The sequence below is a fragment of the Salvelinus alpinus genome, chromosome 10 (assembly GCF_045679555.1).
Source record: "Salvelinus alpinus chromosome 10, SLU_Salpinus.1, whole genome shotgun sequence".
Classification (NCBI taxonomy): Eukaryota; Metazoa; Chordata; class Actinopteri; order Salmoniformes; family Salmonidae; genus Salvelinus; species Salvelinus alpinus.
This window is the reverse complement of record NC_092095.1, coordinates 12069547-12094274: the sequence shown is the minus strand read 5'-3', so window position 1 is coordinate 12094274 and position 24728 is coordinate 12069547. Positions and strand designations below refer to the sequence as shown.

The following is a 24728-nucleotide window of genomic DNA, read 5'->3' as shown; positions in this document are numbered from 1 at the left end:
AGACACTACAGACTGGAGGGGAGACATCTCTAACCATACAGACACTACAGACTGTAGGGGAGACATCTCTAACCATACAGACTGGAGGGGAGACATCTCTAACCATACAGACACTACAGACTGTAGAGGAGACATCTATAACCATACAGACTGGAGGGGAGACATCTCTAACTATACAGACACTACAGACTGGAGGGGAGACATCTCTAACCATACAGACACTACAGACTGGAGGGGAGACATCTCTAACCATACAGACACTACAGACTGTAGGGGAGACATCTCTAACCATACAGACTGGAGGGGAGACATCTCTAACCATACAGACTGGAGGGGAGACATCTCTAACCATACAGACACTACAGACTGGAGGGGAGACATCTCTAACCATACAGACACTACAGACTGGAGGGGATACATCTCTAACCATACAGACACTACAGACTGTAGGGGAGACATCTCTAACCATACAGACTGGAAGGGAGACATCTCTAACCATACAGATTGTAGGGGAGACATCTCTAACCATACAGACACTACAGACTGTAGAGGATACATCTCTAACCATACAGACTGTAGGGGAGACATCTCTAACCATACAGACTGTAGGGGAGACATCTCTAACCATACAGACTGCAGGGGAGACATCTCTAACCATACAGACTGGAGGGGAGACATCTCTAACCATACAGACACTACAGACTGTAGGGGAGACATCTCTAACCATACAGACACTACAGACTGTAGGGAGGCTAATTGTGCTGCAAACAGTCCAACAGGCCTCTCTGAACCCTTATCTTCCTACCTGGAGACCAGAAGCCTGCTATTGGACAGTACGGAGAAGGAGAAGGGCCAGCAGCCCATTCTCCACCAATCCCCCAAGCCTCCCTGGGACAGAGACAGACAGGAGTGTAGCGACTCACCTGAGGCTTTAGGATTAGAGGACAGTTTGTTTACTGAGGAGGACAGCTCATACAGATCCTACCTCCAGACCAGCTCTCACCCTGCCGTCCTGCAGCAGGATCGTGGGGTGAGGATCGTGAGGTACCCCTATCCCGGCGTCAGTCTCAACCTGCTCTCCCTTACTAGCCTGGAAACAATCCTAGAGGCTGATCCCGACCACTCCCCGGACAACTCTGCGACAGTGGAAGATGAGACGGGAGATGAGGAGGAAGATGAGGAGTGGAGAAGGATTGTTAGGATAAGGCCCACTGAGGAGGACAGAGGCACTGTTCTTCTGTCTGGTGACATCATCATATCCTACGTGCCCACTTTCAGCCCGTTGTCGTGTCGCCCTGAGGACTTGTCCAGTATCGAGTCTTCAGAGCACCAGCTGGTCTTGTCGACCTTTGACCCCGATGACTCCAGGGTCATGACCTTACCACACGACAGGGACACCTCGGGCAGCGATAGATGCTCCAGTCCCACCCCCACCTCTGTGTCCTACGATTTTGACACCACCAGCACTAACAGTGAGGAGATGGAAGAGTCCATCCTGCCTGTCTCAGGGGGGAACGCCAACCTCCACAAACCCATGAAGAGCAAGTCTAAAGGAGGCCGGGCGGGGAGCTCCAAGAGCTCCAAGTTCTCTGTCTTCGCCAAGATGCCTTCCTTCAGGAAGAAGAACAGTCTGAAGAACGCCAAGGTGGACAGCTCACCCCGGGACTCACCCGACCTGGGAAGGGAGCTGGGGGGAGGACATAGGGGACAGGGGGAAGACACCTCAGACGACGACAGTGTCTTTTTGACGGTCCAGCAGGCCTTCTCCTCCGGTCCGGTGGGTTGCTACGAGACAGAGGAGGAGGACTACAGCTTCTTCCCCTCCACGCCTCGCACCAACCACGTCCACCTGCTCTTCAAGGAGGGGTCCAGCAGCCCAGACACCCCTCTGACCTCCCAGCCCGGAGGTCTCAGACACAACCAGACTGGGGCCCCCGAGGGCCTGCACGGCTACAAGAGGAGCAAGAGCTCAGACAGCCCCAACCTTCGCATGCGCTTCGCCCAGGCCCAAAAGTCCCTGTCCAGCCTGTTTGAGTCTCGCTCCATGGATAAGGAGAACGAGGAGGAGCAGGGGAGCGTTGAGACAGGGAGTGAAGGGAAGGTGGGGCGAGTCAAACAGTCCTGGAGGAGGCTGAGGGCCAAAGAGGCTGAGCTGGTGAGGAGGACCCTGTCTGTCCCGGTCAGGGATGGGGTCGAGGGAGAGGACGGTGGGGGTTTGAGGACGCCCAGACAGATCCACAGTGACTACGCATCCCGCTCCGCCTCAGGCTCAGTGCTCAGTGTCCCTGGGTCCCCCTCCTCTCTCAGAGCTCTGAATCTCACCGACCCCCTCACCAAGAGGGGTCTGCAGGACAGTCCAAGCAGGGCCGGGGCCGACACCCCACAGGGCTGCAAGTTGGATGGCGAAAGGAGGAAAGGGAAAGTCACGCCCAACGACCTGTCAATCAACTTCTCAGACTCAGGACCGCCGTACTCGCAAGACTCTGAGGCTCCGCCCGCAAATGAATCCAGCCCCCTGGCTGCATTAGCCAATCAGCTGTCCTGGTCCCCAGGGGGAGGCTATGAGAGCACAGCGTGTAGCATGGTAGCTACACCAGACACCCCAGTGAGACCCATGAGCCCCAAGCCCCACATCCCCAGACCGGCTGCCCAGCACAGGGCTATCTGCTACCCCCCCACTGCCTCTGCCCGGGCCTCAGTCCTGTCCCTGCTCCTCATGGGCCAGTCAGCCAGTGTTGAGGGCCTGTCTGACCCGCCAGAGAAGCCCAAGACCCTGAAGCCCCGAGCGGGGCCGTTAGACTCCTCCTCCCTCAGTCCATTGGAGGACAGCGAAGTGGACAGTCTGCTTACACCTATGTTCTTCAAACAGTTTGAGGTAAGGCACAGCTATATGATAACAAAGCTATAATGCCTCATTGTTATCATTTGTCTGACGGATTGCATGTGTTTTGTTAAGTTGATTCTCCATGGCAGGCAGGGATGGCTTTGTGTGTAACTGAAATAACTGACAATAACTGATCATAACTAAAAAATAACAGAAAATATTGAAATAACTGAAATAACCAATAATAACTTAGAACAACTGAAATAACTGTTAAAACTGATAACTGATATAACTGATAATAACTGATAACTGAAATAACTAATAACCCACATAACTGAAATAACTAATATAACTGCTAATAACGGGTATAACGATACAGCCAGAAATAACGGAAATAACGGGAATAACCTATATTAGCCAATAATAACTGATATACCTGCTAATAACTGATATGTCAGTTATATCAGTTATTTCAGTTATATCGGTTATTATCAGTTTTATTAGTTATCAGTTATTTCAGTTATAACCGATAACTGATATTATTGATACTGCCGAAATAACTGATATTAACTGAAATAACGGAAATAACTTAAAACTGATATAACCGATAATAACTCATACGACTGAAATAACTGATCACCGATAATAACTGAAAATAACTGAAATAACGCATAATAACTACTGATAACTGATAACTGAAAATAACTGGTATAACCGATAATAACCAATATTAACTGATATTACTGAAATAACTGATGCAACTGAAATAACTAATATAACTGATAATAACTAATTTAACTGATATTAACTGAAATAACTGGTAGAGATACTCTGAATTGAATGATCGGCTATGAAAAGCCAACTGACATTTACTCCTGAGGTGCTGACCTGTTGCACCCTCTACAACCACTGTGATTATTATTATTTGACCCTGCTGGTCATCTATGAACATTTGAACATCTTGGCCATGTTCTGTTATAATCTCCACCCGGCACAGCCAGAAGAGGACTGGCCACCCCTCATAGCCCGGTTCCTCTCTAGGTTTCTTCCTAGGTTCCTGCCTTTCTAGGGAGTTTTTCCTAGCCACTGTGCTTCTACACCTGCATTGCTTGCTGTTTGGGGTTTTAGGCTGGGTTTCTGTACAGCACTTTGTGTTTATTTTATTTTTACAGGGACAGTGCACATTAATCAACGTTTCAGTAAAAGTGCCGGTTTTAGCCAGTCGGCTAATTTTCAACCGCAGTCCCTGGGCAGGTTATTAAAAACAATTACAATACAGACAATCATTGAGCAGTGAGCACACGCAGAGCAACATAGGACAAGCAAGACGTAGCATACAGACAGAGCAACATAGAAAAAGCAAGACGTAGCATACAGACAGAGCAACATAGGACAAGCAAGACATAGCATACAGACAGAGCAACATAGAACAAGCAAGACGTAGCATACAGACAGAGCAACATAGAACAAGCAAGACGTAGCATACAGACAGAGCAACATAGGACAAGCAAGACGTAGCATACAGACAGAGCAACATAGAACAAGCAAGACATAGCATACAGACAGCAACATAGAACAAAAAGCAGCAAGACAAAATCCATAAAAGCAACAAAGTGTTTCCACACCTCACAAGCTACAGACAACAGACAACATGGAAAGCGGCAATACACAGCTAGGGATTATGATCACAAATCTGATTGACCTTTAGCCATGTCTTCATGCATTTTGTGAAAGTGTGATATGTGGTGCAGTTATGTGTGTCTGATGGCAGTGTATTCCAGACATGGGAAGCTCTCCGAGAGAAAGCGGATTTACTAAAGGTGCTTATCCTTAAGGGAACTATACAGTCACCTCTCATGGCAGACCTTGTGGATCTGCTGCCATATGTTTGGGTTTAACAAAAATACTGAGTGGAGGGGGAGCCAGGCCATTTAGGATCTTGAATAATAGACATGCGTCGGTGTATTGCACAAGATTTTCTCAACTCAGGAGCTCATGCTTTCTGAGGATGTAACAGTGATGATGGCTATTGGGCTTCCTATCAAGCACTTTGAGAGCCTGTTTGTAGACAGACTTGAATAGGTTTTAATGTTGTACAGCAAGCTTGGGCCCAACTAGTCAAGCAGTATGTTAAGTGGGGGAGTATCATAGATTTGAAGTATAGTTTTGCTACCTCTAGTCAAACAATTTCGTATAAATCGGAAATTAGCTAGGTTGAATTTGGTTATTCGAACTACCTTTTTCACATGGTTTTTAAAAGAGAAGTTGGAATCAGGTATGATGCCAAGGTACTTAAAATCAGATACCACCTGGAGCTTCTCCCCTGCCACATAGACATCTGGCTCAGAAGCATATGTTGCCCTCTTTGTGAAGAACATGCAAACAGTTTTTTTCACATTGAGATGCAAACACGAGTTACTGAGCCACTTTGTAACCTGGACCATTACAGTAGTGAGTTCTTGTGCAGCTTGTTGTTTGCGCTTTGCATGCACATATATCACTGTATCATCTGTATACATTTGAACTTCAGACCCAGTACAGACAGAAGGCAGATCATTCATGTACAGGCTGAACAGGAGGGGCCCCAGTATTGACCCTTGGGGCACGCCCACATCATAGCTAAGAGTAGGCGACAGCTCATTGCTCACTCTGACACACTGAGTTCTGCCTTCAAGGTATGATTTCATCCATCTCAAGGCATCAGGGGCAGACTTTGTGACATCAGCTGATGTAAGAAGGGCTTTATAAGTACATTTGATTGATATAACTGATAATAACCGATATAAGGGCCTCCCGGGTGGCGCAGTGGTCTAAGGCACTGCATCACAGTGCTAGCTGTGCCACCGGAGATTCTGGGTTCGAGCCCAGGCTCTGTCGCAGCCGGCCGCGACCGGGAGGTCCCTGGGGCGACGCACAATTGGCCTAGCGTTGTCCGGGTTAGGGAGGGTTTGGCCGGCAGGGATATCCTTGTCTCATCGCGCACTAGCGACTCCGGTGTCGGGCCGGGCACAGTGCACGCTGACCAGGTCGCCAGGTGTACGGTGTTTCCTCCGACACATTGGTGCGGCTGGCATGTGCGTTGTGTCAAGCAGCAGTGCGGCTAGGTTGGGTTGTGTTTCAGAGGATGCATGGCTCTCGACCTTCGTCTCTCCCGAGTCCGTACGGGAGTTGCAGCGATGAGACAAGACTGTAACTACTACCAATTGGATACCACGAAATTGGGGAGAATAAATAAATAAATAAAAAATAACCAATGTAACTAATATAACAGATAATAACTGATATAACTGAAATAACGGATTATAACGATAATAACTGATATAATAATGAAGAATGCAGACATTATACTAGTTAAACAGCCCAAAACATGTAATCTATTAAAGAAAAATAAATTATTTATTCTCTTTACAGCTAGACATCCTTACAACACTATCAAACTCCCTCAGGGAACATTTTTGATTGACAGGAATATGTTGTTTAAAAGAAAAGTCTCCTCTGTCATCTGCTCTTCCAACGTTTTGTCCCCATCATGATAGAATGACCTGACTGTCAGTTTAACATAATTTTTAACATCACCTTTATTTACCAGGTAGGCCAGTTGAGAACAAGTTCTCATTTACAACTGCGACCTGGCCGAGATAAAGCAAAGCAGTGCGACAAAAACAACAACACAGAGTTACACGTGGGATAAAAAAAACGTACAGTCAGTAACACAATAGAAAAATATATGTACAGTGTGTGCAAATGTAGGAGGATTAGGGAGATAAGGCAATAAATAAGACATAGTGGCGAAATAATTACAATTTCGAATTAACACTGGATTGATAGATGTGCAGAAGATGATGTGCAAGTATAGATACTAGGGTGCAAAGGAGAAAAAAAAAGAAAGAAAAAACATGGGGAGGAGGTAGTTGGGTGTGCTATTTACAGATGGGCTGTGTACAGGTACAGTGATCGGTAAGCTGCTCTGACAGCTGATGCTTAAAGTTAGTGAAGGAGAAATAAGCCTCCAGCTTCAGTGATTTTTGCAATTCGTTCCAGTCAATGGCAGCAGAGAACTGGAAGGAAAGGCGGCCAAAGGAAGTGTTGCTATGGTGACCAGTGAGCTGAGATAAGGCGGGGCTTTACCTAGTAAAGACTTATAGATGACCTGGAGCCAGTGGGTTTGCGACGAATATGTAGCGAGGGCCAGCCAACGAGAGCATACAGGTCGCAGTGGTAGGTAGTATATGGGGCTTTGGTGACAAAACGGATGGCACTGTGATAGACTACATCCAATTTGCTGAGTAGAGTGTTGGAGGCTATTTTGTAAATGACATCGCCAAAGTCAAGGATCGGTAGGATAGTCAGTTTTACGAGGGTATGTTTGGCAGCATGAGTGAAGGAGGCTTTGTTGCGAAATAGGAAGCCGGTTTTAGATTTAATTTTGGTTTGGAGATGCTTAATGTGAGTCTGGAAGGAGAGTTTACAGTCTAACCAGACACCTAGGTATTTGTGTCCAAAGAAGGGCCAGATGTATACAGAATGGTGTCGTCTGCTTAGAGGTGGATCAGAGAATCACCAGCAGCAAGAGCGACATCATTGATATATACAGAGAAAAGAGTCGGCCCGAGAATTGAACCCTATGGTACCCCCATAGAGACTGCAAGAGTTCGGACAACAGGCCCTCCGATTTGACACACTGAACTCTATCTGAGAAGTAGTTGGTGAACCAGGCGAGGCAGTCATTTGAGAAACCAAGGCTATTGAGTCTGCCGATAAGAATGCTGTGATTGACAGAGTCGAAAGCCTTGGCCAGGTCGATGAAGACGGCTCGCCTTTATCAATGGCGTTTATGATATCGTTTAGGACCTTGAGCGTGGCTGAGGTGCACCCATGACCAGCTCGGAAACCAGATTGCATAGTGGAGAAGGTACGATGGGATTCGAAATGGTCGGTTATCTGTTTGTTAACTTGGCTTTCGAAGACTTTGGAAAGGCAGGGCAGGATGGATATAGGTCTATAACAATTTGGGTCGAGAGTGTCTAGACCCGGCAGTGACCCGGCAGCTGTCCAATATTTAGGGATCTCAGACGATACGATAGTGAGGTTGAACAGGCCAGTAATAGGGGTTGCAACAATTTCGGCAGATCATTTTAGAAAGAGAGAGGGTCCAGATTGTCTAGCCCAGCTGATTTGTAGGGATCCAGATTTTGCAGCTCTTTCAGAACATCAGCTATCTGGATTTGGGTGAAGGAGAAGCGGGGGGGGGGGGGGGGGGGCTTGGGCAAGTTGCTGCAGGGGGTGCAGAGCTGTTGGCCGGGGTTGGGGTAGCCAGGTGGAAAACATGGCCAGCCGTAGAAAAATGCTTATTGAAATTCTTGATATCGTAGATTTATCGGTGGTGACAGTGTTTCCTATCCTTAGTGCATGGGCAGCTGGGAGGAGGTGATCTTATTCTCCATGGACTTCACAGTGTCCCAAAACTTTTTGGAATTAGTGCTACAGGATGCAAACTTCGATTTGAAAAAGCTAGCCTTTGCTTTCCTAACTGACTGAGTATTTTGGTTCTTAACTTCCCTGAAAAGTTGCATATCACGGAGGATATTCGATGCTAATGCAGTACGCCACAAGATGTTTTTGTGCTGGTCAAAGGCAGTCAGGTCTGGAGTGAACCAAGGGCTATATCTGTTCTTAGTTTTTTGAATGGGGCATGCTTATTTAAGATGGTGAGGAAAGCACTTTTAAAGAACAACCAGGCATCCTCTACTGACGGAATGAGGTCAATATCCTTCCATAATACCAGGGCCAGGTCGATTAGAAAGACCTGCTCGCTGAAGTGTTTTAGGGCGCGCTTAACAGTGATTAGGGGTGGTCGTTTGACCGCGGACCCATTATGGACGCAGGCAATGAGGCAGAGATCTTGGTTGAAGATAGCAGAGGTGTATTTAGAGGGAAGTTGGTCAGGATGATATCTATGAGGGTGATGACCTGACTGTCAGTTTAACATTATGATAGAATGTCCTGACTGTCAGTTTAACATTATGATAGAATGTCCTGACTGTCAGTTTAACATTATGATAGAATGTCTTGACTGTCAGTTTAACATCATGATAGAATGTCTTGTCTGTCAGTTTAACATCATGATAGAATGTCCTGACTGTCAGTTTAACATTATGATAGAATGTCCTGACTGTCAGTTTAACATTATGATAGAATGTCTTGACTGTCAGTTTAACATCATGATAGAATGTCTTGTCTGTCAGTTTAACATCATGATAGAATGTCTTGACTGTCAGTTTAACATCATGATAGAATGTCCTGACTGTCAGTTTAACATCATGATAGAATGTCCTGACTGTCAGTTTAACATCATGATAGAATGTCTTGACTGTCAGTTTAACATCATGATAGAATGTCTTGACTGTCAGTTTAACATCATGATAGAATGTCTTGACTGTCAGTTTAACATCATGATAGAATGTCTTGACTGTCAGTTTAACATTATGATAGAATGTCTTGACTGTCAGTTTAACATCATGATGGAATGTCTTGACTGTCAGTTTAACATCATGATGGAATGTCTTGACTGTCAGTTTAACATCATGATGGAATGTCCTGACTGTCAGTTTAACATTATGATAGAATGTCCTGACTGTCAGTTTAACATTATGATAGAATGTCTTGACTGTCAGTTTAACATCATGATAGAATGACCTGACTGTCAGTTTAACATTATGATAGAATGTCCTGACTGTCAGTTTAACATCATGATAGAATGACCTGACTGTCAGTTTAACATTATGATAGATTGTCCTGACTGTCAGTTTAACATCATGATACAGTAGCCATGTTAACCCCTGCTCCATCAAGAGGATGAGGGAAGGCCAGGCAGGGTGCACTATGGGATAAAGTGTTGACTGTCTTTCACTGGCCCTGTTTCGCCTCAGTGTTACTGGTGTGAAATGGCTAGCTAGTTAGCGGTGCGTGCTAGTGACATTTCAATAGGTGACATCACTTGCTCTGAGACCTTAAACTAGCTGTTTCCCTTGGGCTCCAGCTTGTGTGAAACGATAGGTAACAATGCTTCGTATGGAGGCAATTGTCGATGTGCTCAGAGGGTCTCTGGTTTAAGCCCAGGTTGGGGAGAGGAGAAGAATGGAAGCAACGCTTTTACATCAGCCTCGGGCTGAATTTAAATAACAGCTTCAGGCACCTCATCTCTTTCTACAGTCAGGAGTGTGTGTGTGTGCGCGTGTGCGTGCTTGTTTAAGATTAAATGCAGAATAAGCCCTTCATCTCCTTTCCTCCCTCTGTTCTCTCCTCTTCTGAAAGAGAGATGAAGAAGTAGGAGGAACCAATAGTGATCTCTTACTTTCCTCCACTGTGCTCTGCTGTCACTGGCGTGGCATGGTACATTTCCATTCTGTGAATTAGTCGTCTCCCGTCCCGTCCCGCCTGCCAGCCCTGAAACAGCCCAGCCAGCCCAGCCGTACACAGCAGGTAGCTGGGAGGGGGACTGTGTGTTCAAGCCCCCCACCTAGTGGAGTTTGCAGGAAGCACCCAACAGGGATCCAGGCATGTTTTGTCTAGAGGGGAAGCAGCCAGGGCCGGACTACTGCATTTGGGGCCCCGGGCCTCCTACCTCCAGGGGGCTCCACCAAACTGCTATCTTGCTGTATTTCAACACATTTTGACATGGGGCAGAGAGAGGGGGAAAAATGGTATAATGTTATTCTACACATTTTGTCATGAGGCTGGGAGAAAATGTTCCTGTTTTAAAGCTAGTTTCCTTCAATTCTACACATTTTGCCATGGGGCAGAGAGAAAAATTGGCTGTTTGATGTCATGGGGGGGGTTTTAGGGTAGCAGGTAGCCTTGACGTTAGGGTGGTGGGCAAGTAACCGAAAGGTTGCTGGTTCGAATACCGTAGCCAACAAGGTGGGGGGGGAAATCTGTCACTGTGTGTTTGAGCAATGCACTTAACTGCTTCAGGGGTTCTGTACAGTGGTGACCCACTCCCTGTGGGGGTTCCAGGGGAAGGGGTTCTGTACAGTGGTGACCCACTCCCTGTGGGGGTTCCAGGGGAAGGGGTTCTGTACAGTGGTGACCCACTCCCTGTGAGTGTTCCAGGGGTTCTGTACAGTGGTGACCCACTCCCTGTGAGTGTTCCAGGGGTTCTGTACAGTGGTGACCCACTCCCTGTGAGTGTTTCAGGGGTTCTGTACAGTGGTGACCCACTCCCTGTGAGTGTTTCAGGGGTTCTGTACAGTGGTGACCCACTCCCTGTGAGTGTTCCAGGGGTTCTGTACAGTGGTGACCCACTCCCTGTGAGTGTTCCAGGGGTTCTGTACAGTGGTGACCCACTCCCTGTGAGTGTTTCAGGGGTTCTGTACAGTGGTGACCCACTCCCTGTGAGTGTTTCAGGGGTTCTGTACAGTGGTGACCCACTCCCTGTGAGTGTTCCAGGGGTTCTGTACAGTGGTGACCCACTCCCTGTGAGTGTCATAGGGGTTCTGTACAGTGGTGACCCACTCCCTGTGAGTGTTCCAGGGGTTCTGTACAGTGGTGACCCACTCCCTGTGGGGGTTTCAGGGGAAGGGGTTCTGTACAGTGGTGACCCACTCCCTGTGAGGGTTCCAGGGGTTCTGTACAGTGGTGACCCACTCCCTGTGGGGGTTCCAGGGGTTCTGTACAGTGGTGACCCACTCCCTGTGGGGGTTTCAGGGGAAGGGGTTCTGTACAGTGGTGACCCACTCCCCGTGGGGGTTCCAGGGGTTCTGTACAGTGGTGACCCACTCCCTGTGGGGGTTCCAGGGGTTCTGTACAGTGGTGACCCACTCCCTGTGAGTGTTTCAGGGGAAGTTGTGATGTGAAAAACATTTCCATTATACTGTTGTGTGTAGCAGGACAAATATAAACACTCTAAAATATTATCTTTAAAACGGCTAAATATTCTCTCATTCTCATGTCAAAATATGAAGAATAGTATGAGGTTAGAATAATTAGGTTAAGGTTAGGAAAAGGGTTAGCAAAAAGGCAAACATTATTCAAACATTTAATTTTTGACTTCACTTTGACATTAGCTGCATCCCTTCTAACCATGACCAAGCAGGCCGGGACATAGAGGCTAAACTAAACCATCCCTTCTAACCATGACCAAGCAGGCCGGGACATAGAGGCTAAACTAAACCATCCCGTCTAACCATGACCAAGCAGGCCGGGACATAGAGGCTAAACTAAACCATCCCGTCTAACCATGACCAAGCAGGCAGGGACATAGAGGCTAAACTAAACCATCCCGTCTAACCATGACCAAGCAGGCCGCGACATAGAGGCTAAACTAAACCATCCCGTCTAACCATGACCAAGCAGGCCGGGACATAGAGGCTAAACTAAACCATCCCGTCTAACCATGACCAAGCAGGCCGGGACACAGAGGCTAAACTAAACCATCCCGTCTAACCATGACCAAGCAGGCCGCGACATAGAGGCTAAACTAAATCAGTATAAAGTCATGTGAGATAGCTCAGTGTTTATGAGCACAGGAAATAGTCAGTGGGAACTACCTTACCTGTCACGTGCATCAGTTACACCAATCAAGACAATTTCATTCACCTGTTCCATCATAGTGATCAACACTCCATAACAACTGTTCCATCATAGTGATCAACACTCCATAACACCTGTTCCATCATAGTGATCAACACTCCATAACAACTGTTCCATCATAGTGATCAACACTCCATAACACCTGTTCCATCATAGTGATCAACACTCCATAACACCTGTTCCAGCATAGTGATCAACACTCCATAACACCTGTTCCATCATAGTGATCAACACTCCATAACAACTGTTCCATCATAGTGATCAACACTCCATAACAACTGTTCCAGCATAGTGATCAACACTCCATAACACCTGTTCCATCATAGTGATCAACACTCCATAACACCTGTTCCATCATAGTGATCAACACTCCGTAACAACTGTTCCATCATAGTGATCAACTGTTCCATCATAGTGATCAACACTCCATAACAACTGTTCCATCATAGTGATCAACTGTTCCATCATAGTGATCAACACTCCATAACAACTGTTCCATCATAGTGATCAACTGTTCCATCATAGTGATCAACACTCCATAACAACTGTTCCATCATAGTGATCAACACTCCATAACAACTGTTCCATCATAGTGATCAACACTCCATAACAACTGTTCCATCATAGTGATCAACACTCCATAACAACTGTTCCATCATAGTGATCAACACTCCATAACAACTGTTCCATCATAGTGATCAACACTCCATAACACCTGTTCCATCATAGTGATCAACACTCCGTAACAACTGTTCCATCATAGTGATCAACTGTTCCATCATAGTGATCAACACTCCATAACAACTGTTCCATCATAGTGATCAACTCCCCACCCTTGTCCCCCATGTGCACTATAGTTTGTAGTGAACGTTTGTAGTGAAAGTGACATTGACAGTCTCATTTAACCAGTTGACTATTCACCCAAAGACCAGTCAGGATGGATGTAGACCCAGCAGCCAGGCAGGGGGAGGAGGGAAGAGGCTAGCAGAGCTGAAGAGTCCTGGCTCTGGACCGGACACTACTGCCTTAGCCCTCAGACCACCACTAGGCCACAGGCCGGACAGGGATCCGAGACGCCACCGCTGCTGCTCAGATGACCTGTGGATCGAAGAGGAAACGAGACGGAAGCGGAAGCTGGCCCGAGTGATGAGGGGAAGCCTGGGACAACTCAACACACACTGTCCTGAAGAGCTCGACAAAGTAAGACTCCTCCATGCTTACCCGTGCAAAACAACTTACAGCCTAGGGAGATGGATTTTGTCTCTCTCCTCCTCCTCTTCCTCCTCCTTCCTCCTCTTCATCTACGTACTGTCTCGAGGATGGTTCCCTCCTCCTCTTCCTTCTCCTCTTCATCTACGTACTGTCTCGAGAATGGTTCCCTCCTCCTCCATCTACGTACTGTCATGAGGATGGTTCCCTCCTCCGTCTCTTCTATCCTTCGTCAGCTGTCTTCGACCGAGTCTTGACATCTTTCCTTTGTTAATCCCCCCCCCCCCTTCCATTTCATCTTTTTTGGATATCTTTCTCGCTCGCTCCTGTTTCCGTACCAGTCTCTCTCTCAGCTCCTACTGTTAACCTGCATGCACCTTCAGCTCAATCTGTTCAGGAACAAAAACATTCTTTCTGTTGCGCTATCACATGATATAGTACACGTATATTCAGGATTTATACTAAGAAAAGGCAGGGTCTTAACATTTAAAGTGAGCATTATACTAACTATAGACTTCTAGGTATGTAGGCCTTGTTGGATCCCCAGCTTTGATTTTGCCTCTTCCCCACAGTCGCATGCTCCAGTGTCCCTGTCGACCATGGAGGCATTCTCTGGGATGCTCCTAAAGACCCACTGCTTCTCCCAGAGCACCCCCATCGGTCTGGACTGTCTGGGCTGGCGACGACGCATCTCCTACCCCTGTGAGTAGCTCCTACCTTCTCCTCCTCCTAACCCTGAGAGTAGCTCCTACCTTCTCCTCCTCCTAACCCTGACAGTAGCTCCTACCTTCTCCTCCTCCTAACCCTGAGAGTAGCTCCTACCTCCTCCTCCTCCTAACCCTGAGAGTAGCTCCTCCCTCCTCCTCCTCCTAACTCTGAGAGTATCTCCTACCTCCTCCTCCTCCTAACCCTGAGAGTAGCTCCTACCTCCTCCTCCTCCTAACCCTGAGAGTAGCTCCTACCTCCTCCTCCTCCTAACCCTGAGAGTAGCTCCTCCCTCCTCCTCCTCCTAACTCTGAGAGTATCTCCTCCCTCCAACTCCTCTTAACCCTGAGAGTAGCTCCTCCCTCCTCCTAACCCTGAGAGTAGCTCCTCCCTCCTCCCTCCTCCTAACCCTGAGAGTAGCTCCTTCCTCCTCCTCCTCCTAACCCTGAGAGTAGCTCCTCCCTCCTCCTCCTAACCCTGAGAGTAGCTCCTACCTCCTCCTCCTAACCCTGAGAGTAGCTCCTCCTCCTCCTAACCCTGAGAGTAGCTCCTACCTCCTCCTCCTCCTAACCCTGAGAGTATTTCCTCCCTCCTACCTCCTCCTAACCCTGAGAGTAGCTCCTCCTCCTCCTCCTCCTAACCCTGAGAGTAGCTCCTACCTCCTCCTAACCCTGAGAGTATCTCCTCCCTCCTCCTCCTCCTAACCCTGAGAGTAGCTCCTCCTCCTCCTCCTCCTAACCCTGAGAGTAGCTCCTACCTCCTCCTCCTCCTAACCCTGAGAGTAGCTCCTACCTCCTCCTCCTCCTAACCCTGAGAGTATCTCCAACCTCCTCCTCCTCCTAACCCTGAGAGTAGCTCCTCCCTCCTCCTCCTAACCCTGAGAGTAGCTCCTACCTCCTCCTCCTAACCCTGAGAGTAGCTCCTACCTCCTCCTCCTCCTAACTCTGAGAGTAGCTCCTCTTCCTAACCCTGAGAGTAGCTCCTCCCTCCTCCTCCTCCTAACCCTGAGAGTATCTCCTCCCTCCTCCTCCTCCTAACCCTGAGAGTAGCTCCTCCCTCCTCCTCCTCCTAACCCTGAGAGTATCTCCTCCCTCCTCCTCCTCCTAACCCTGAGAGTATCTCCTACCTCCTCCTCCTCCTAACTCTGAGAGTAGCTCCTACCTCCTCCTCCTCCTAACCCTGAGAGTATCTCCTACCTCCTCCTCCTCCTAACCCTGAGAGTAGCTCCTCCCTCCTCCTCCTCCTAACCCTGAGAGTATCTCCAACCTCCTCCCTCCTCCTAACTCTGAGTAGCTCCTCCTCCTCCTCCTCCTAACCCTGAGAGTAGCTCCTCCTCCTCCTCCTCCTAACCCTGAGAGTATCTCCAACCTCCTCCCTCCTCCTAACTCTGAGTAGCTCCTCCTCCTCCTCCTCCTAACCCTGAGAGTAGCTCCTACCTCCTCCTCCTCCTAACCCTGAGAGTAGCTCCTCCTCCTCCTCCTCCTAACCCTGAGAGTATCTCCAACCTCCTCCCTCCTCCTAACCCTGAGAGTATCTCCTCCCTCCTACCTCCTCCTAACCCTGAGAGTAGCTCCTACCTCCTCCTCCTCCTAACCCTGAGAGTATCTCCTCCCTCCTCCTCCTCCTAACCCTGAGAGTAGCTCCTCCTCCTCCTCCTCCTAACCCTGAGAGTAGCTCCTCCCTCCTCCTCCTCCTAACCCTGAGAGTATCTCCTACCTCCTCCTCCTCCTAACCCTGAGAGTAGCTCCTACCTCCTCCTCCTCCTAACCCTGAGAGTAGCTCCTCCCTCCTACCTCCTCCTAACCCTGAGAGTAGCTCCTCCCTCCTCCTCCTCCTAACCCTGAGAGTATCTCCTCCCTCCTCCTCCTCCTAACCCTGAGAGTAGCTCCTCCTCCTCCTCCTCCTAACCCTGAGAGTAGCTCCTCCCTCCTCCTCCTCCTAACTCTGAGAGTATCTCCTACCTCCTCCTCCTCCTAACCCTGAGAGTAGCTCCTACCTCCTCCTCCTCCTAACTCTGAGAGTAGCTCCTACCGCCTCCTCCTCTCTCGCTATGCCAAGGTTGGTTCCAATACTCTACAATGTCTTTCTTCATGATGACTATCTATTTACTAGATTATAGGTCCCCTGTCCCCCACCCCTGTCCCCCACCCCGGCCCCCACCCTGGTCCCCCACCCCTGGCCCCCACCCTTGTCCCCCACCCCGGCCCCCACCCTGGTCCCCCACCCCTGGCCCCCACCCTGTCCCCCACCCCGGCCCCCACCCTGGTCCCCCACCCCTGGCCCCCAACCCCTGGCCCCCAACCCCTGTCTCAGACTCCAACTCCATTCCCTGGATGTAATTTTTGAGGGACTTACTGTATTTATCATTTAGTTCCGTGTTTAAAATCATGTCCTCACCAAATCCTGGATTAGCCTGCGGGCATCATGCCACGCACTGCAGCAACATCTGTTGTGAAACAACGACTTTATTCTGAAGCTAGGTGTAACACTACTCTGAGCCAATTACAATTATTACTGTTTTAGCATGGACAATAGTGTTGTTGTAGTACTGCCTGTCACCAGCAGGGGGATTCACATCCTCTGCACATCAGTGGTCCCACAGTTTATTGGAGCTTGGAAAGGCATTGTGCTGTTCACATTAACAGACAGTGGAGGAGAGCCAGTGACATCATCCGTTTTAAATCCAGGTCAATGACCTTTAGTCTCTGGAAGATATGCTGGTATCTCCAGATGGATCGTCTTTTGAATTTTGTGGATTTTTTTATTTATTTAGTAGTCCTGTTCAAAATCCAGCCGTCACTTTAGTGGGAGAACACAGAGTTCTCCTGGAGGGTGTTTGTTGTGTTTGTTGTGTGTGTGTGTGTGTGTGTGTGTGTGTGTGTGTGTGTGTGTGTGTGTGTGTGTGTGTGTGTGTGTGTGTGTGTGTGTGTGTGTGTGTGTGTGTGTGTGTGTCAGATTGTCTGTCTGACTCTGCTCTTCGTCTGAGAAGCCTGTAGGAGATGGAATATGGTAGGAGAGAATTGTTTAGGAAAATATCATTTATTCATTATCTACAGTTTTGGCTTTCTTTCAGGACCATTTTGATAAAAGCGAGCGATAGGTGCTCGACTCCTTTTTCTATTGCTCTTGACTGTGAGAGGGTCTCCAGGGTAACCTATCATACTGCTGAGTGGGTGGACATTAGGTTGTGATGAAATGACCCTGTTCATTCTGATGTCATTGGGTGGGCGCACACACACACACACACACACACACACACACACACACACACACACACACACACACACACACACACACACACACACACACACACAGAGGCAGCAGATTGCATGCCACTCAAAGTGAGGTCAGTGTTATTGCACCAGATGCCTTCCGTGTAATTTGATTCATTTTAGTTAATTGAATTGAAAGGCCAATCAAAAGACAAGTGTAGTGTCAACCTCTTTAGCTGACTGGCTAAAGGGCTGTGCACCATAGAAATAGAATGACTAGAATGGGCATCCCTATTGAAGTCAGTAGGTTGATGATGTGGTAGTTGTATTTCTGTGGTATACACCATGCAGTGAGCTAAGCCACCTTCCAACACCATACTCATCTGTATTCATCATAGCCCATGAAAGGATGTTTTCAAACTGACACTAAATATCGGTTACACACCAAAGGGTTTATAAGTAGGTTACAGATGGTTAGTTATTGGTTTATACATACAAAAAATATGTAACTTAAGCCTACGTATCAGTCGGTCTGCAGTCTTTAGGTCCATCCAGTATATCTGTGTGTGTGTGTGTGTGGTGTGTGCGTGAGAGAGAGAGCACTTCCCTCCAATCTAAACTTTACTGGCCGTGTGTCTGAAGGCTCCAATGTCACAGCTCAGTGGCTCTGTCTGCCTGGTCTTCTCACTTCTAACCCACCTTATTGTTACTGTGTGTGTGTGTGTATCCAAAATCAAGTCAAATGTGTGTGTATCTTCATCAGGACCAACAGCCTTTCCTTTACCAGGTGGTACAGCAGAACCACCATGTCTCTCTGTGTCCTATGAGACAGTAGAACCACCATGTCTCTGTGTCCTATGAGACAGCAGAACCACCATGTCTCTCTGTGTCCTATGAGACAGCAGAACCACCATGTCTCTCTGTGTCCTATGAGACAGCAGAACCACCATGTCTCTCTGTGTCCTATGAGACAGCAGAACCACCATGTCTCTCTGTGTCCTATGAGACAGCAGAACCACCATGTCTCTCTGTGTCCTATGAGACAGCAGAACCACCATGTCTCCCTGTGTCCTATGAGACAGTAGAACCACCATGTCTCTGTGTCCTATGAGACAGCAGAACCACCATGTCTCTCTGTGTCCTATGAGACAGCAGAACCACCATGTCTCTCTGTGTCCTATGAGACAGCAGAACCACCATGTCTCTCTGTGTCCTATGAGACAGCAGAACCACCATGTCTCTCTGTGTCCTATGAGACAGCAGAACCACCATGTCTCTGTGTCCTATGAGACAGCAGAACCACCATGTCTCCCTGTGTCCTATGAGACAGCAGAACCACCATGTCTCCCTGTGTCCTATGAGACAGCAGAACCACCATGTCTCTCTGTGTCCTATGAGACAGCAGAACCACCATGTCTCTCTGTGTCCTATGAGACAGCAGAACCACCATGTCTCTCTGTGTCCTATGAGACAGCAGAACCACCATGTCTCTCTGTGTCCTATGAGACAGCAGAACCACCATGTCTCCCTGTGTCCTATGAGACAGCAGAACCACCATGTCTCCCTGTGTCCTATGAGACAGCAGAACCACCATGTCTCTCTGTGTCCTATGAGACAGCAGAACCACCATGTCTCTCTGTGTCCTATGAGACAGCAGAACCACCATGTCTCTCTGTGTCCTATGAGACAGCAGAACCACCATGTCTCTCTGTGTCCTATGAGACAGCAGAACCACCATGTCTCTCTGTGTCCTATGAGACAGCAGAACCACCATGTCTCCCTGTGTCCTATGAGACAGCAGAACCACCATGTCTCTCTGTGTCCTATGAGACAGCAGAACCACCATGTCTCTCTGTGTCCTATGAGACAGCAGAACCACCATGTCTCTCTGTGTCCTATGAGACAGCAGAACCACCATGTCTCTCTGTGTCCTATGAGACAGCAGAACCACCATGTCTCTCTGTGTCCTATGAGACAGCAGAACCACCATGTCTCTCTGTGTCCTATGAGACAGCAGAACCACCATGTCTCTCTGTGTCCTATGAGACAGCAGAACCACCATGTCTCTCTGTGTCCTATGAGACAGCAGAACCACCATGTCTCTCTGTGTCCTATGAGACAGCAGAACCACCATGTCTCCCTGTGTCCTATGAGACAGCAGAACCACCATGTCTCTCTGTGTCCTATGAGACAGCAGAACCACCATGTCTCTCTGTGTCCTATGAGACAGCAGAACCACCATGTCTCTCTGTGTCCTATGAGACAGCAGAACCACCATGTCTCTCTGTGTCCTATGAGACAGCAGAACCACCATGTCTCTCTGTGTCCTATGAGACAGCAGAACCACCATGTCTCTCTGTGTCCTATGAGACAGCAGAACCACCATGTCTCTCTGTGTCCTATGAGACAGCAGAACCACCATGTCTCTCTGTGTCCTATGAGACAGCAGAACCACCATGTCTCTCTGTGTCCTATGAGACAGCAGAACCACCATGTCTCTCTGTGTCCTATGAGACAGCAGAACCACCATGTCTCTCTGTGTCCTATGAGACAGCAGAACCACCATGTCTCTGTGTCCTATGAGACAGAGACTGCAGGTTCTCACTGAACCTGTACTTTGTCAATGCTTTTCTAAGGTTTTGGTCAGTAACCATGCTCAAATAGTTAGCCACGGTGTACTGTCGATTTAGGGCCAGATAGCACTGCATTTTGCTTTGTTCTTGTGTTTCCCAATAAGTAATGTGTTTTTTTGACTGTGTTGTAATTTGGTTTATTCTGATTGATTGGATGTTCTGGTCCTGAGGCTTCAGTGTGTTAGTAGAACAGATTTGTGAACTCAGGACAAGCTGGATGAGGGGACTCTTTTCTTTGCTCAGCTCTTGGCATTGAAGGGCTTGGTAATTATATGTGAGAGGATCACTATTTTAGATGCTTCCTCAACATAATTGCTCTTGTTTGAGTTTTTATTATTAGTAGATATTGGCCTAATTCTGCCCTGCATGCATTTTTTGTAGTTTTACTCTGGACATGTAAGATAATCTTATAGAACGCTGTATGCAGTGTTTCAATAGGGTGTTTGTCAAATTGGGTGAAATCTTGTTTTGCAAGTGGACCCCACACCTCACTGCCATAAAGTGCAATTGGTTCAATGACACATTTAAATTAGTTTTAGCCTAATTTTCAATTTGTTTTTTAATGGCGTAGAATGCCCTGTCTGCTTTCTCTCGCAGTTCATTATCTGCCTCATTTAGGTGTCCAGTTCAGCTTATTTTTAAACCTAAGTAATTGTAGTGTGCAGTACTCTATATATTTAAACCTAAGTAATTGTAGTGTGTGCAGTGCTCTATATATATGTTGTACCAATTGAGAACTTTGGTCTAATTCCCTGAGATCTGGATCTTCTCTGGAAAATCCTTATTTTAGTCTTTTTGGGGTTTACTGCCAGTGCCCAGGTCTGGCAGTACTGCTCTAGCAGGTCCAGGCTCTGCTGTAGGTCATGTGCTGTGGGTGACAGCAGGCACAGGTCATCTGCCAAGAGTAGGCATTTAACCTCTGAATTGTGGAGGCTAACACCAGGGGCTGAGGATTTCTCTAGAATAGTGGCCAATTCGTTGATGTAAATATTGAAGAGTGCAGGGCTCAGATTGCAACCCTGGCGAAGGCCCCGCCCCTGGTTAAAGAATTCTGTTATTTTCTTGCCAATTTTGATGCTGCACGTATTGCCAGTATACATTGAATGAATGATGTCATATGTATTACCCCCTACACCGCTTTCAATAACTTTGTAGAACAGTCCTGTATGCCAAATAGAATCAAATGCTTTTTGGAAGTTGTTAAAGCGTAAATGTTGGTGTTATTTTGGTGGACATGTTTGTCTATCAGTGTGTGTAGGGTTTCTCTCTCTCTCTTTTCTCTCTCTCTCTCTCTCTTTTCTCTCTCTCTCTCCCTTTTCTCTCGCTCTCTTTTCTCTCTCTTTTCTCTCTCCATCTCTCTCTTTCCCACAGTTCTTGTCTTATCATCAGGTGAATGATAATGGCAAGGATAAGTAACCAACATTTCAAAATGTATAGATTTGATCATTTTTCATTATTTTGACCTACCCACATTATATAACATAGCCTATTCGCTAGAAATGTAACACCACAACTAGGGCTGTGTCGATTATGGAATTTTAGGTAACGATTAATTGTCATGCACATGGCCACAGTTATTGTCATAATTGTAATTTCTGTTGAAAAATGTTTTGAACTTGTAATGCATCATAATGCTTCTTCGAAAAGGACATACATAATGAATACAACACACCTCTCTCAAAAACAAATGGTTTTGACCGTTTTAGAACTTTTAGAAATTAAGTTTCTCCTCCCAACCGTACCATTCTGCTCGTAAAATGATTACTAACTTTACCCACTTCATGAAAAAATGATAGTGTAAACTATATGTGGTTGAAATTAAAGTTGAATCTGCCTTCTTCTTAAATTAATGTATTAAGACGATTATGGCGATTATTTATACGATTGTTGCCCTACTCCAAACACGTTCGCTAATAACAGCTGTTTAGCTAGTTCAACAAAGGTTAGTAATGTGTTGGCAAAAATGTATGTCCAAGTCCAAAAAAGCAGCCGACGTCACATGCCACAACTGAAAGGTTGCTATTTCGAATTCCGGACCCGACAAGGTGAAAAATCTGTCGCTGTGCCCTTGAGAAAGGCCCTTAATCCTAATTGATTCAGAGGCGCTGTATAATGGTGACCCTGGCCGTGACCCCACTCTCTGCAAGTGTCTCAGGGAAAGTTGAGATAAGCAGGACACATATTTCCATTACACACTTGTGTGAAACAGGATAGACATAAACCCCAAATGATTATATACTCATGGGTGCTTTTTTAATACAGATACTCAAGTGAATGTAATTAGCTCCAAGGAGTGTAAGTTGCTCAATATTAGAAGTTCAGAAATAAAGTTGACATCGTTAGGAAGAATATACTACTGTTTCTACTGCAATTCAACATTTAATTAAAACCATTTGAGCTGACAGCCGTTTTGCACTGTTTCGGTTTGGTGATATAAATGGATGTAATGATGCAGCCGACCACCAGAGGGAGGCAAATACACGTTTATTCGACAGAGGACCTTTACATGGTCCTAGGAAGGTCTGGCTGGCTCTCTTCTGACTTATAATGTAAACATATACATATTTTTTTTAAAGTAATTCTAGTGCCCGATTTTGGTGACTATCAGCTTAAGAGGTTTTAAAATGTTGTTGCTAGCGATATTCACATTTTAGTTTTTTTTTATCCGGGAACCCCCTGCAGTACCTCTGCGGATCCCAAGTTGAATATCCCTGGTGTAGTGGAAATGTCTGGAACCTTCTCCCTCATGTCTACTTCCCTGTGTTCTGAGTGAATATGACCTTTACGGAGAAATCCGGAACTTTCTCCCTCATGTCTACTTCCCTGTGTTCTGAGTGAATATGACCTTTACGGTGAAATCCGGAACCTTCTCCCTCATGTCTACTTCCCTGTGTTCTGAGTGAATATGACCTTTACGGAGAAATCTGTAATCTTCTCCCTCGTCTCGTTCCCTGTGCTCTGAGTGAATATGTCCTTTATGGAGAAATCTGGAACCTTCTCCCTCATGAGTGAAAACAAAACATTTATTTAAGTTTGAATTATTTTGTACATGTATTGTAGCCAGCCAGACAGCGATATATCTTCATGTGTTGATCTAACTTGGGTATGGGATATGAATATAGGATATGAATATAGGTTATTAATATGGGATATGGATAAGCAGACATGACTGTAGTACAGTGAAGGCTCCTCAGAGGAGGAAGGGGAGGACCATCCTCCTCAGTGAATTTCGTTTTTTGTTTTTTAAAGTAAAACATTTAAGTTATCTTATTTAGATAAAAGTATGCTAAATATATTCATGTCACCAAATAATTTATTAAAACACACTGTTTTGCAATGAAGGTCTACAGTAGCCTCAACAGCACTCTGTAGGGTAGCACCGTGGTGTAGCCGGAGGACAGATAGTTTCCGTCCTCATCTGGGCACATTGACTTCAATACAAAATCTAGGAGGCTCATGGTTCTCACCCCCTTCCATCGACTTAGACAGTAATTATGACAACTTCCAGAGGACATCTACCAACCTATCAGAGCTCTTGCAGCAAGAACTGACATGTTGTCCACCCAATCAAAGGATCAGAGAATTATCTAGTACTGAAAGCATAAGCTACAGCTAGCTAGCACTGCAGTGTATAAAATGCGGTGAGTAGTTGACTCAGAGAGAGAAAGACAATAGTCAAAATGAAGGAGAAGCAAGAAAGAGAGATTTTCTTTTTTTCCCCCTTTCAGTTTAAATTACTTAGCTAGCAAATGCAGCTAGCTAGGTTAGCCTACTCAAACATCCTGCTCAAACAGAGGGATACTATGTTAGCTAGCTGGCTATGACTATCCAACACAACACTGGAACTCTTCCAAGTCAAGGTAAGTTTTTTGTTTTTACTAATTTATTGCCACCTGGGCCCACTGGTGTAAGTGCTAAACTGCTTACTGACTGTACATTGTAATGTTACTGCATGATTGTAGCGGGTTTACTAATGCATTAGTTATATTAGCTGTGTTGGCTATGATGTTACTTTACATTGTAGGCAGTGTGTAGCGGTTATGATATGGTTTGGTTTGGAAAGTTTTTTTTTAGCCCGGTCACATACAGCTGATGTGTTGTGCATTGAAGTCCACAAGTGATAGAGGAATTTTATTCCTATGTGTTCGTTAACCAATTCAATTATAACAAAGCAAACACTCTGTCTGTTTCTAAGAATTTGTAGGGTTCTTATTTGCATAAAATAGACAAAGACCAGTCTCCAAATTAATCAATAGCTTTATTCTCGAGAGGGCTCTGTTTATCATTTCCGGTACATTGGTTTATATACCTCACATTTCGTCATAAACGTCCCTCCTCCTCTTAGATACAATGGCAACATAGTTCACAAGTCTTCTTCTCATACATTGTCCGCCACCTGTTATACAATCTACTACCAGCCCAAGGTCTCTCCCCTCCCTGCCTCTCTTCCCATGTACATGCTACATAACCTCTAATCCTGATGGTCAAGTTTCTGGGTAGAATTATTTAATAATTTATCTTAAATATCTTAACAAGCGAAGGGAAAAGGTGAGA

General features: G+C 46.5%; 1 protein-coding gene across 2 annotated transcripts in view; it reads left to right on the top strand.

Annotated features, from left to right (window-relative positions):
* Positions 1-300: 300 nt before the first annotated feature.
* Positions 301-24728, top strand: part of LOC139531506 (rho guanine nucleotide exchange factor 4-like) — a 90765-nt gene continuing 66337 nt past the window's right edge. Inside the window, exons 1-3 of one of the 2 annotated variants that reach the window (XM_071328002.1) lie at positions 301-2875; positions 13343-13615; positions 14197-14326. In XM_071328002.1, coding sequence (XP_071184103.1) covers positions 1373-2875; positions 13343-13615; positions 14197-14326 — 1906 coding nt within the window. In that variant the 5' untranslated portion in view covers positions 301-1372. The remainder of the gene's footprint in view (positions 2876-13342; positions 13616-14196; positions 14327-24728) is intronic. The other variant, XM_071328004.1, reaches the window with a different exon arrangement.